The 12521-nt window shown below is 38.8% G+C and overlaps 1 protein-coding gene across 5 annotated transcripts in view; it reads left to right on the top strand.

Annotated features, from left to right (window-relative positions):
• Positions 1-12521, top strand: part of zdhhc20 (zinc finger DHHC-type palmitoyltransferase 20) — a 65963-nt gene that overhangs the window by 24837 nt on the left and 28605 nt on the right. For all 5 annotated transcript variants that reach the window (XM_033022749.1, XM_033022747.1, XM_033022748.1 and 2 more), the window contains exons 3-7: positions 941-1035; positions 6738-6858; positions 8228-8297; positions 10624-10656; positions 11551-11671. In XM_033022749.1, coding sequence (XP_032878640.1) covers positions 941-1035; positions 6738-6858; positions 8228-8297; positions 10624-10656; positions 11551-11671 — 440 coding nt within the window. The remainder of the gene's footprint in view (positions 1-940; positions 1036-6737; positions 6859-8227; positions 8298-10623; positions 10657-11550; positions 11672-12521) is intronic.

The following is a 12521-nucleotide window of genomic DNA, read 5'->3' as shown; positions in this document are numbered from 1 at the left end:
AGGTTAGCTTATAGTGATTTACAGTATGTACAATAAGATCTAGTTGGGATGGTTGACCAAGGAATGATGAATGGAATTGAACTCTGACAAATATGAGGTGTTGCAATTTCATATATCAAACCAAGGCAGGAGTTGCAGAGTAAATTGTAAAGTTCTAGCAGGAGTGGCAGAAAATAAATCTGGGGGTACAGGTGCATGGTTCCCTAAAAGTGGCAAGTCAGGTGTACAGTGTGGTAAGGAAGGCCTTTGGCACAGTTGCCTTCATTGGGAAATAACTGAGACATCATGGTGGAGCAAGTTGTTGGTGAGACTACACTTGGAGTACTGCGTGCAGTTCTGGTCACATAGATGTAGGAAGTTATGTCATTTAGTCAGAAAGTGTACAGAAGAGATTCACTGGGATGCACGTTGGATCTTTGCAGTTCCCTGTTTCTACATTGGGTCTTTACTTATTGGAGTTCAGAAGAATAAGAAGGGAACTTTTTGAAACATGCAAGATTCTGAAGGGGCTTAACAGGACAGGGGTTGTGAAGTTGTCTTCCCTCAAGAGAATTTTAAATTAGCAAGTATAGTTTCAAATAAGGTTCATTCATTCAAGACCAAGAATTTCTGCTTGTAAAGCATGCTGAATTTTTGGAATTCTATGCTTCAAGTAGCTGTGAGGCTGTCATTTGAAAATATTTGGGATTGAATTTAGAAGATCTTGGAATATAGGGAAATTCAAGATTATGGGAATTGGGCACCAATGTAAAGCTGAGGCCTGGATTAATATTCTTATTGAATGGTGGAACACGCTCACAGGACCTTTCATGCTAAATGTACAATACATTTCTATGGTTCAGTTATCCTTGTAAAGATTCAACTCTGGAGAACAAATATCTCCAACAGGAGAATGCTATTTTTTGCTAATTTTAAAATATTTTTTTTCCATCTGTTTCAGTTGTTTACCTTGTAGTGTTCCATCTATCTTTTATCATGTTTGTGTGGTCCTACTGGAAAACAATATTTACATCACCTGCCAAGCCATCAAAAGAGGTGAGTACTGCAATCAGAGAGGGACATTTTAACAATTCTGCATTAATTTCATTTTAATGTTCTATGAAATGCTAATATTCTAGAAGTTGAATACGTTTGTTTTATTACAAACTTTTCTCATGTTCTGGTAACTTCCATTTTCTGAAAATCAAATTTAAAAAAATGATAAATTGGATCAGATTCTAACTACTAATTATATAGCTTTTTAAAATCAAAATTCAACTAGTTGTCAATAGTTATTTGATATCTTGAGGTGGTAGGTATTCGAAAATTATTAGTCTTACAAGATGGTACATACAACCTTGTAAGAAAATATATATTAATTCCAGCTTTCTCCTCCTATTACTATTTTACATGCAATAAATTAGACACCTTAAAGTCCCATTTTCAGAAGTCAAATATTGACAAATTTATGTCTATGCTTTACCTTATGCTTGTAAATCTGGCAGAACCCGAATATATTCTGTCAAATTACAGTTTTAAAATATAAACTAGACCAAGTGGGACCTGTTGGGCCCGTCAGCGCTCACCCCAGAGACAGGCGCCCCCCTGAGCCAATTCCCCCCCCCCCCCCAAAAAAATTATGGAATTTATTGAGGCAATCACTCGGGGAGGGGTGGGGGGGCGTGGGGCAGGGAGCTGTAGGGGGTGCAGGGAGTTGGGGGGGGGGGGGGGCGGGGACTGTGGGGAGGTGGCGGGGGTCAAGAGTCGAGTGTTTTATTGTCGTATCTCCCAGATAGGACAATTGCATTCTTGCTTGCTTGGCAGTAGGGAAGAAGCTGTTCCTGAACCTGGACGTTACAGTTTTCAGGCTCCTGTACCTTCTTCCCGGAGGCAATAGTGAAATGAGTGTGTGGCCAGGATGGTGTGGGTCTTTGATGTTGGCTGCCTTTTTGAGGCAGGGAGGGGGAGGGGATGGGGTGTGAATAACCTGGGGGGGAGGGGGGGGGGGATGTGAATAACCCGGAGGGGGGCGGGGGGGGGGGGGCGGGGGATGTAAATAGCCCGGGGGGGGGGGGGGGGCGGGGGGGGGCGGGAGATGCGAATAACCCAGGGGGGGGGGGGTTTAAATAACCCGGGAGGGGAGGAAGGGGGCTGGGGTGGTGTTTTATTCAGTAGTTTCACCTATCAAAATATTCTGCAGATCAGTTTTTGTTAAATTTTTAATTCATTGGGTCAGAATTTCACCTTTGTTCTCCAATCTCCCAGAAGTACTGGAGGACAGAGGATCTAAGGGGATAGAGGAACTGAAAGAAATTTTCATTCGGCGAGAAATAGTATTGGGTAGGCTAATGGGACTGAAGGATGATAAATCCCCTGGGCCTGTCGGTCTGCATCGCAGGGTCCTCAGGGAGGTGGCTCTAGAAATAGTGGACGCATTGGTGATCATTTTCCAATGTTCAATAGATTCAGGATCAGTTCCTGTGGATTGGAGGATAGCTAATGTTATCCCACTTTTCAAGAAAGGAGCGAGAGAGAAAACAGGGAATTACAGACCAGTTAGCCTGACTTCTGTGGTGGGAAAGATGCTGGGGTCAATTATTAAAGAGGTAATAATGGGGCATTTGGATAGCAGTAAAAGGATTAGTCTAAGTCAGCATGGATTTTTGAAAGGAAAATCAAGCTTGACTAATCTGGAAATTTTTGAGGATGTGGCAATTTAAACGGATGAAGGGGAGCCAGTGGATATAGTATATCTAGACTTTCAGAAAGCCTTTGATAGGGTCCCGCACGGGAGACTGGTGACTAAAATTAGAGCACATGGTATTGGGGGTAGGGTGTTGACATTGATAGAAAATTGGTTGGCAGACAGGAAGCAAAGAGTAGGAGTGAACGGGTCCTTTTCAGAATGGCAGGCAGTGACGAGTGGAGTGCCGCAAGGCCCGGTGTTGGACGCAGCTGTTTACCATATATTTTAATGATTTGGAAGAGGGAATTAGGAGCAACACTAGCAAGTTTGCGGATGACACAAAGCTGGGTGGCATTGTGAACTGTGTCGAGGATGTTAGGAGGTTGCAGGGTGACCTGGTCAGATTTGGTGAGTTGGCAGATGCAGTATAGATAAATGCAACCCGGCTTTTATTAAATGAATTTGTGGGATGTGGGCATCAGTAGAAAGGTCACCATTCATTGACCATTTCCAATTGCAGTTTGCGATGAGCTGCCACCATGATCACTACAGTTTTCTAATGAAAGTTCCCCTAGAACAATTTTGCAAATGGATTTTGAAGTTTTTGGCTTACACAATATACAATACACAATACACAATACAATTTATTTGTCACTTGAACCTCATAGAGGCTCAAATGAAATTTTGTTTCTACAGTCATACACACAAGAAAAAAAGACCCAAGACACAACACAATTTACACAGACATCCATCACAGCGCATCTCCTCTTCGCTGTGATGGAAGGCAAAAAAACATCTTTCCCCTGCACTCCCTATTCCCCTCCCGATGTCAGAGTCAAAGCCCCCGGCGGGCGATGGCAATTGTCCTGCGGCCATTAACGCCGCGCCGGGTGTTGCAAGGCCGCGCTCCGGGTCTTGGTGTTGGAGCCCCCGGCGGGCGCTAGCAAAGCCCTGCAGCCGTTGAAGCCGCGCGGGGCGATGTCAGGCCCCGCTCCAGGTACTCTTCGACCCCGCGACTCGGGCGGGAGAAGTCGCCGTTGCGGAAGCCCCGAAAAGCGGTCTCCCAGCAGGGACCCCCTCCGAATCCCCGGGGGTCGGGTCGCAGCAGCGCGCCACCACAGCTCCACCCGCTCCGAACTTGGCCAGCTCTACGATGGTGAGCAGCTCTGCGACTGGAGCCCCAGGTCGCTCCTGCCGGAGGCCGCTCCACGTTGCAGCCCCAACGACAACGGAGACCCGGCAGGGAAAAGGTCGGGTTCTCCGTGTAGGGGAAAGATTTTAAAAGTCCCCCCCCCCCCCCCCCCCCCCCCCCCCACACACACACACACACACACACATACCCCATCAAAAAAAAACAAAAAAAACTACATTAAAACAGGACAAAAAATAACAAAAAGATAGACGGACTGCAGAGGCCGCTGCGACGTGAGTCGCGCCGCCCACCGGAACTTTTGGGCACAGTTACAGTACAGAACTAACTTGTAGATCAATGGAAAAGTAGTGTGTGACTTAAAGGACAACTTGCAGACGGTGGCATTGTCTTGACCTGCTGACCTTGACCACCTCAGTAGAAGAAGTCACCGATTTAATAGATGCTGCCTGAGTTCCTTTGTTGAAAAACTGCAAATGATTTTGTGTGTAATAAATATGGTGACTGTGGTCGAGGGAACAAATGTTTAAGTTGGTGAATGGGCCTCCAGTCAAGCGAGCCTCTTTGGTATTGTTCGAGATACATTCATCCAGGCAAGTGGGGAGCTTTCTACCTCATACCTAACTTGTGTTTCTAGATAGTGGAGTGTCAAGATACGAGTCACTTTCTGAAGGATTATGGTTTCTGTCCTGCTGTTACAGATAGTGCTTACATGGCTGATGCATTTGTATTATTGGTCACTGGTGACTCTCTGTTGATATTGGGGTTTAGAAATGATAATATAATTAAATGTCAAGGCCTTCATAGCAAGAGAATTTGAGTACAGGGGCATGAATACCTTTGTATAAATAAACTTTATTAACAGAGAGTCACCAGTGACCAATAAACTGTACTCTAGTCTTCATTTCACGCTAGAGACAGCGTGAAAATAGGCCCTTTGGCACCCTGATCACCCCATACACTAGCACTATCCTGCACACTAGGGACAATTACAGAAGCCAATTAACCTGCAAACATGTCGATCTTTAGTGTTGGAGGAAACCGGAGCATCCAGAAACCCCCCACATATTCACAGGGAGAATGTACGAACTCCATACAGACAGCACCCATAGTCAGCATCAAACCCGGGTGTCTGGTGCTGTAAGGCCACAACTCTACCGCTGTGCCATAGTGCCGTCCTGCATGGTCTTGGAGAGTATTGTATGCCGTGCTGGTCTCCTTATTTTATGGGAGCTTCTGGATAATCTAATCTTGCATAATGTGCTGGTAGCTACTCCATTAATTGCACTCGCCCTATTAGAGAAATACATTTTATTTTACATCTCCTTGCCAAATACTAAGTTGTATTTCTCTTTTTCTGAGTTCTGACAAAGGGTTGCGGATCCGAAAGATTGACTGTTTCCTTTCCACAGATGTTGCCAGGTCTGCTGAGTTTCAGCATTTTCTGTTTTTATTTCAAATTTCCAGAGTCTGCACAATTTTTTTTTTTCAATTATTGCCTATTGATTGTCAGCCACCAACAGTTTAAAACCAACCATGGTAAATCATGAAAATAAATTTAATAACATAATCGTTTGTGCATATTATCAGGAAAAAATCCTTAAAAGCTGTCATGGTATTAGAATCTGTCTGTTAATTTTTACGTTTCAGGGTAGGAAATCTGTTAATCTTCATCCAGTCCCACAATATTTGATGGATGCACAATGCACACTGTTAACAGGTTGTGACGCAACTGTAATAACTGTTACAAACGCTTGACCTATGTACAGCCTGTACATGTGAACGAGTATTTGGGTGATCAACGGGATAGATTTACAAGCCGCTGCAGGCATCTTCGTGTGGGACCTCGGTCCCCGGTTGATTTCCGCCTTGCGAATTGTTTGAGTTATGAACCGTTCTCAGGAATGAAACCTTGCTGAAACCTCAGGATGGCATGTACTGGAAGGGTTACAAAGGGTCATCCTAGAGTACCTGGGATTTGGCATTAAATGCAAGTTTCCTGCCTTGTGCACAAAAATAAACGATTAACATAAAGGGTTACTTTATGCTTTTTTAACATCAGATAATAGTCACAGTAGACACAATCGCCTTTGCCTGTTGACAGTATTTTGTAATATTTGGTGTGTTTTATTGAGGGTGAATTGGTGGATTATTTAACAGACCAGGGATTATTATCTCTTGGGGCGGATCGATTGTTTTGCATGTTTTTTTCCCCAAACAAAAACCCACCCCCTATTTTATGACCTACTATGCACTTGTATTGCTCTTTGCATACAGTCATATAGTCTGTTACTTTTAGGTCCGGAGTTAAAATGCAAGTTGGATTGATAGAATAACGGGTAAAGTTAAGGATGGGCAAAAAAAGATGCGAAGGGAACGTAAGAAAACATGAAGTAAAAAATCAGATTGGGGTTGTAAATACGTGGTGATGTGGTAATTATTGAAAGAGTAACCGTTAATAGTGAAATAGAGGAGAACGTAGAATAAATCAATATTTGACGACCTGAAAGAAAATATTCTTAGAAACGTAAAGTTGTGCAGTATGCTGGAATTAATTTTGAGCTTGTAACTGGGATGGTGTTTAAGTCAAAATCCAAGAAAGTGAATGCTGACAGATTGGGAAAATAACATTATATTGTCATCATTAATAAAACTTTAACAATTTAAATCTCATAAATGACAGCAAGTCTATTATAGACAATTAGAAATAAGAATAAATCCAGCAGCAATGTGCTGAGATGGGCTTTTTCTTTACTGAGCGAATGTAACAAGCTTTCTAACTGAATTGATCATCATGATCCATATTTTGTCTGGAAAGGTAGATTAACATGGGAAACCCTAAATTACTGGAAAATGTTAATATTGAGGATAGTGATGAAATTCAGAATTGAATATAATTGCATTCTTTTTTACCTCTTGCAGTTCAACTTGATAAAATCTGATAAGGAACAGTATGATCGGGAAGAAAGAGCCGAAACACAGCAAGAAATTCTAAAAAGAGCTGCCAAAGACTTGCCTGTTTATACCAGAACTGCAAGTGGAGGTAAACTAATACTCCAGTAAGATAAAGGTGTAATTGTGTAAATAATAAAAGAGAATGTGATTTTTGAAAAAAATGCCTTCTAAAATCCAGCACTGCATTATTTTTACATATATTTTCTCAGATATTGATGGTTATTTCCTATGCATTTGTGTTTGAGAAGTTGCAAATGCACTAAATTGCAAGTGCAATTTTCCTTTTAAACCACCCAACCCAACCTTCCATTGACCTTGAAATGGCAAGTCATTAGAGTCAAGTCAAAAGTATTTTATTGTCATATGTCCCAGATAGAACAATGAAATTCTTATTTGCAGCTGCACAACATTACTGCTTCATATTGAGATCACTTGTATGAAACAGTCCATCTGCTAAAACATTCATCACCAAGAGACTTGGTAGTATCAATGAGCCTTCCACCGAGCCTACATTAAGGTTCATAGAGAATAGAGGTGATGCACTGAGAACTGTCATTGAGAGTTCCAAAGTTTGTGAATGACTGCTAGGGTGTTAATACGTTTTTATAAAAATGCTATGCTATGCAACTATCATGCAGCCTTGCCAGGTCAGACTAAACTTTTTCCATTGCATAATCCATGCTGTAACTTGTCAATGGCAATTTTAATTATTTAATTATATTATATTGGTAACATGTTTAATTTACTGTTAAAAGTCCTGAATTCAAATTCTTACAGGCCATCCTTATAAATTGTGAACTCTTGCCACCAGTTTCATTACTTTTCACAATTTAATATCGAGGAATCAGAGTGGTGTCACACTATCTTCAATTTGGAATTTCCAACCTTGTTGTATTTATTACAATGACAGAATATGTCCTTATTTGTACAATTGGTCAACTCCACCCTAGCTTAGCTTCCTAAGTAGCATGAATGGTAAATAACTAGTCACAATTTTACAAAGGTTGGTAGCTTCTTTGTGACTTTTTGAAAAAATCATTAAAACTGTAAAGAGTGCATTGGAAGTTTCGATTAAGGTGCCTTGTCTAGTAGATACAGAGAAAGACGTAAATATTAACCAACCAGTGACTTGAAAGGCATATACAGTTCTTCTGCATCTAAGCTTCATTCTTTGTTTATTTATTATGAAATGTTCTCATTCAGTGCTCTATTGTGACAAATCCAAAATAGAGAAGGATATCATCAGCCACACAATGGCTATGTGAATGGGAAGAACATGACAAGTGTTCTGGGCAGCAGGCTAGGTCCAGGGCAAAGTGGCGCTATATAAATTGGTTAGCAATATTTAAAATAATGAACAATTGGCTATAGAGGATGCATTATGTGGATTCAATTACATATTTTTTTTTTCCCTTGAAGAGTTTTATTCAAATTCAAATTACTTTCTCTTTTCCCAGCCATCAGGTACTGTGATCGTTGCCAACTAATTAAACCTGACCGATGTCATCATTGCTCTGCCTGTGACATGTAAGTTGATTGTATCCATTTGGAACTTTAGAGTGTTTGGTTTTTGGAGAACAAATATATGGAAATGTATCACTTGCTCCAATAACTACTGAGCCTATATTTTACAATCTGGCTAATGCTATATAAAAAAAAGGTGCTGTATTCATTTCCAACATTTTGGAAGTGGATGGAGTGCCGAAATGTAGCTCTATGGTTCTGAATTTTCACACGATATGTTCTCAATTTAGAATAACAGGAATGCACAACCTGGGGATGACATTTTATATAGCTTTTCAAATAATTCAATGCATCTTGCAGATTTTTGTAAATGCAGTTCTATTGTCTCACCTTATAAAGAGATTGAGAAAATTACGAATAACGCTAGGGTATCCTTCTCATTAATTTGATGTGCTTGGTGTGAAATTTCAACCTTGAGATTTGTTGCAAATCTGTTTCTGAAATATGAAGGGGGTTCAACATGGATATAATTGATATTGATCAAGTATGTTTCCATTATATATTGTATACAAATTGATGTTGAGTATTGTGGTTAAGGCACTCTTTTTGCTGCTGCTCTTCGTTGGGTGCAGGGCCTAGTCTCAACTGTAGTACCAGGTGCAAACGTAAAGTTATTTTCAATCTTGGTGGGTACAATGGAATTGTCTCCATTAGTTATCCACTATTTGAGGGCAAAATATCCCAAAATAGCCCTACCAAGAGAAGGTGGTTCCCAGCCTTTGAAGTGATTATGCACAGCCAGTGATTCTGTCCCTGCTGCTTCGACTAAAGATGATCAGCTGCCCTTAATTGTGCTTTCTCAATGTTGTTATTCGCAGAACATCTTCAAACTCTAAATCGCCTAAGTGTATCAGATAACTTTTAATTTACCTGTTAATTGCTGTCAAGCTGTAAAATTCTGAGATGCTTGTCTGCATTCAGCTGATGGATCATGTTCACCATACTGAACAGCAGTTAAAAGAAACATGCAGCAGCTACTGGCAAAAAACAGCAAGCATGATAAACGTTAATCAATCTACATGTGTGAAGGCAACAAACAAGTGCATTGAAACAGGATAAAATTACTGGTAAATGGCATTAAAAAGGAAGGGATAGCTGCTTTTTTTTCTGCTCATAATTTCACCTGGTCTATTTTTTAAATGTTTTTCATGTGCAGATGCATTCATTTCTGATGACTATACGATAACTCCCCCCACAAATGCTAACTAATTTGATTTTTTCCAACATTGTCCAAATAGAATAACCTCTAATCATTAAGATGCTTCTGACGAATAATAATCAAAACTATTTTTATTCCATCTCGAAATGTAATGTATTTTAAAAATATATTTCTCAATACCAAATCAGTGTGCCATGTGACTCCGGCCAAAATAAAAAGCTACTTTTTATTGTTGATTCAACAAACGTTTTACTTTTGTCACAGCAGTAGTAATACATATTCTTTGCTGAACCTGAAAATAAACTCTTAAAACACTCGAGTATGTTTCAAATGTTTTCCGGTAGTGACATTTCAAACATTAAACTCATTGCATTGTTTACAGGGCATGATAGCTCCTTGTGTATTCTGATGAGTATTTATCTTTCAACTTGCATTCAAAATAGAAGTTTTAGTCATTTATTTTATTGCTGTTTATGGAACCTTGCGGTTCACAAATTAACCTCCATGGCTCATTGCATGTAAATTACTTTGGTCCATCCAGAAGTATATATATATTCAAGTTCTCTTTTCATTGTTTTTCCATTGAGGTACTGAAAGTATTAGAACGTAAATATTTATGAAGATAAAAATGAACTGCTACAATGGCACATTTTGTACTGTATCTGAATTTACCACATTTAAAACCTAAACTGCCACATGTAAATAGCCTTTAACCTTACTGCTTGTAGATTGGCCTGAATCTTAAGTTTAGGAATCGGTCAAATTTCAGGAGGTTACGTGACTTTGCACCAGTGTTAATTTTTTGATGGTCGAAGTACTGAAAGCTTGCATAAAATCTGAATTTGCTACAACTAAGAACAGCCAGAATGAGACTTTTACCATATGTGGAAAATTTAGCGAATAAACATAAGTATCACATAAATTCCGACCTCAAACTAATTCCCATGCTGTTCACTATCTGGTCAGAAAAACAGAGTTATTGTACAAATCTCAGTCCTGATGCAGGATCTTAACACGATATGTCAAACATCCCTTTACCTGCACAGATACTGCTCGACTTGCTGAGTTCCTCCAGCAGTCTCCCTAGACTCATACAAAATCACTAAATTTGCTCAATTACAAAAAATAATTGTTAGTATTGTCCTCATTTTTCTTTTTGTTTTAAAACAGGTGTGTATTGAAAATGGATCATCATTGTCCTTGGTACGTTGCTAAAAACAATATACATTTAAATTATATTTAAAGTAACAGAACAACAGTTATTGAAATGTGCTCCTTTCACAGAAATGGGGAATTTGCATTGTGTGCTCGACAAGATGGGATTGTTTTAAAAAGATTAAAGATAATAATAATTTAATTTGAGACTGAAAATAACATAATTTTTGGATTATTTATCTGTGAAGCTTTATTTCAGTATTAAATAGTAAGTTTTATCAAATGTAAAAGTTTATGGTATCTTGGAATCAAATGTAAAATGTATTATTTAATGCTTTTTATAAGCATGATAATAAATTATTACTTTTTGGAACAGGGAGTGCTGAGTCAATTTGAAACTTAACCATATAACTTTTCTAAAATAGTATTGTGATGCTATTTATGATACCATGGGGAAATGTATTCTGTCTACATCATAGGACATTGTCAAGGGCAACTTTATTTTCTAATTTGTGATATTGAAGATGCAAAAACTTGCCCAAAGAATCTCAGTTTTTACTGGGGCAAAAAATAACATTGACTGGTGATTGTGGGCACAGAAATTTATCGCTGTGATATCAATCAGTTCAAGGGCGTATTCATTCAATTGCCAGTGATGATACTAATAAAGCCTAATAACAGGTTTTCCCTCCACAGCAAGATCATTTGGTGTAGTAGACTAGATGGGCAATTGGGTTATAGTTGATGTAGTGGATAGCAGTGGAAAAATTGAGTAGAAATTTATATTTTGGAAAAGGTGATGCACTTCTGTATGTTCAGATTTTTTTTTAAAAACTTGCATGATATTAATTTATACATAAGTGTATATGTGATATATTTTTTTAATGAGTTAGAATATAGATATTTATTTATCTAATAACATGTATTTTCTTTCCCCCTCAGGGTGAATAACTGTGTGGGATTTTCGAACTACAAATATTTTATGCTTTTTTTAGCATATTCTCTGTTATATTGTTTATTCATAGCATCAACTGTGCTACAATATTTCATCAAATTTTGGACAGTAAGTTGAACTTTATCATGGCGTCTTTTCTGTTGCATAATCCATTGAAGATGAATATATGAAAATTTCATTTTTGAGTTTATTCTCCAATTTTCAACATATATTTAGATTTTTGTTAGTCTTGATGAATAGCTCCGTAGATTGGAAAAGCAGTGATTAACAACATCAAAAGCCTCCCGCCCAGAAGATTGAGAATTAATAGGACGATAGCCAATGAATCTTTAGGATCTGGTAGTTTTCATCTCAAGAATTTGAAAGAGATAGCCAAGATCCTGTACAATGCTGGTCTCCCTACCTGAACCATGATGCTTTTTGTGATGGAAAGAATTCAGGAAGGTTCTTTAGATTGTATTTTAGGATCGGGCTTTGTTTTATGAGGAAAGATTAAGACTTGGCATATGTTGTTTTGAGGTTAGAAAAAAAGAGATAATCTCATTGAAAGGTGTAATGGTCTGGACATGACATGAAAAGTGTAGAGAGGATTTATCTCTGCACTGAAGTATCTAGAAGCATGTGACAGTCGCAAAATAAGGAGTTGGCTATTCGGAATTGGTGAGAAAATATGTCTTCACCTAAAGGGTAGTGAATTTTTGAAATGGCCTATCCATAAGGACTGTGGAGTCTCAATAAATTTAGTACAGGGTTTGAAAGATTTTTGGATATTAAGAAAATCAAGAGGTATTAGTTCATGGAAAAATTGCCCCTTGTCCGAAATACACTTCTGACCCAATATGAAATTTGTGACATTGCATTTGATATGCTAATTAGTACCTGTGGTAAATGAGTGCTTTTACAAAATTTAGTGATCATTAAGATGGTGCAGATTGAAATATTACCCCATATTTTTGAC

This window comes from Amblyraja radiata, chromosome 6 (assembly GCF_010909765.2).
Source record: "Amblyraja radiata isolate CabotCenter1 chromosome 6, sAmbRad1.1.pri, whole genome shotgun sequence".
Lineage (NCBI taxonomy): Eukaryota > Metazoa > Chordata > Chondrichthyes > Rajiformes > Rajidae > Amblyraja > Amblyraja radiata.
The sequence above is the reverse complement of the archived record's forward strand: the minus strand, read 5'-3'. Positions and strand labels throughout refer to the sequence as shown.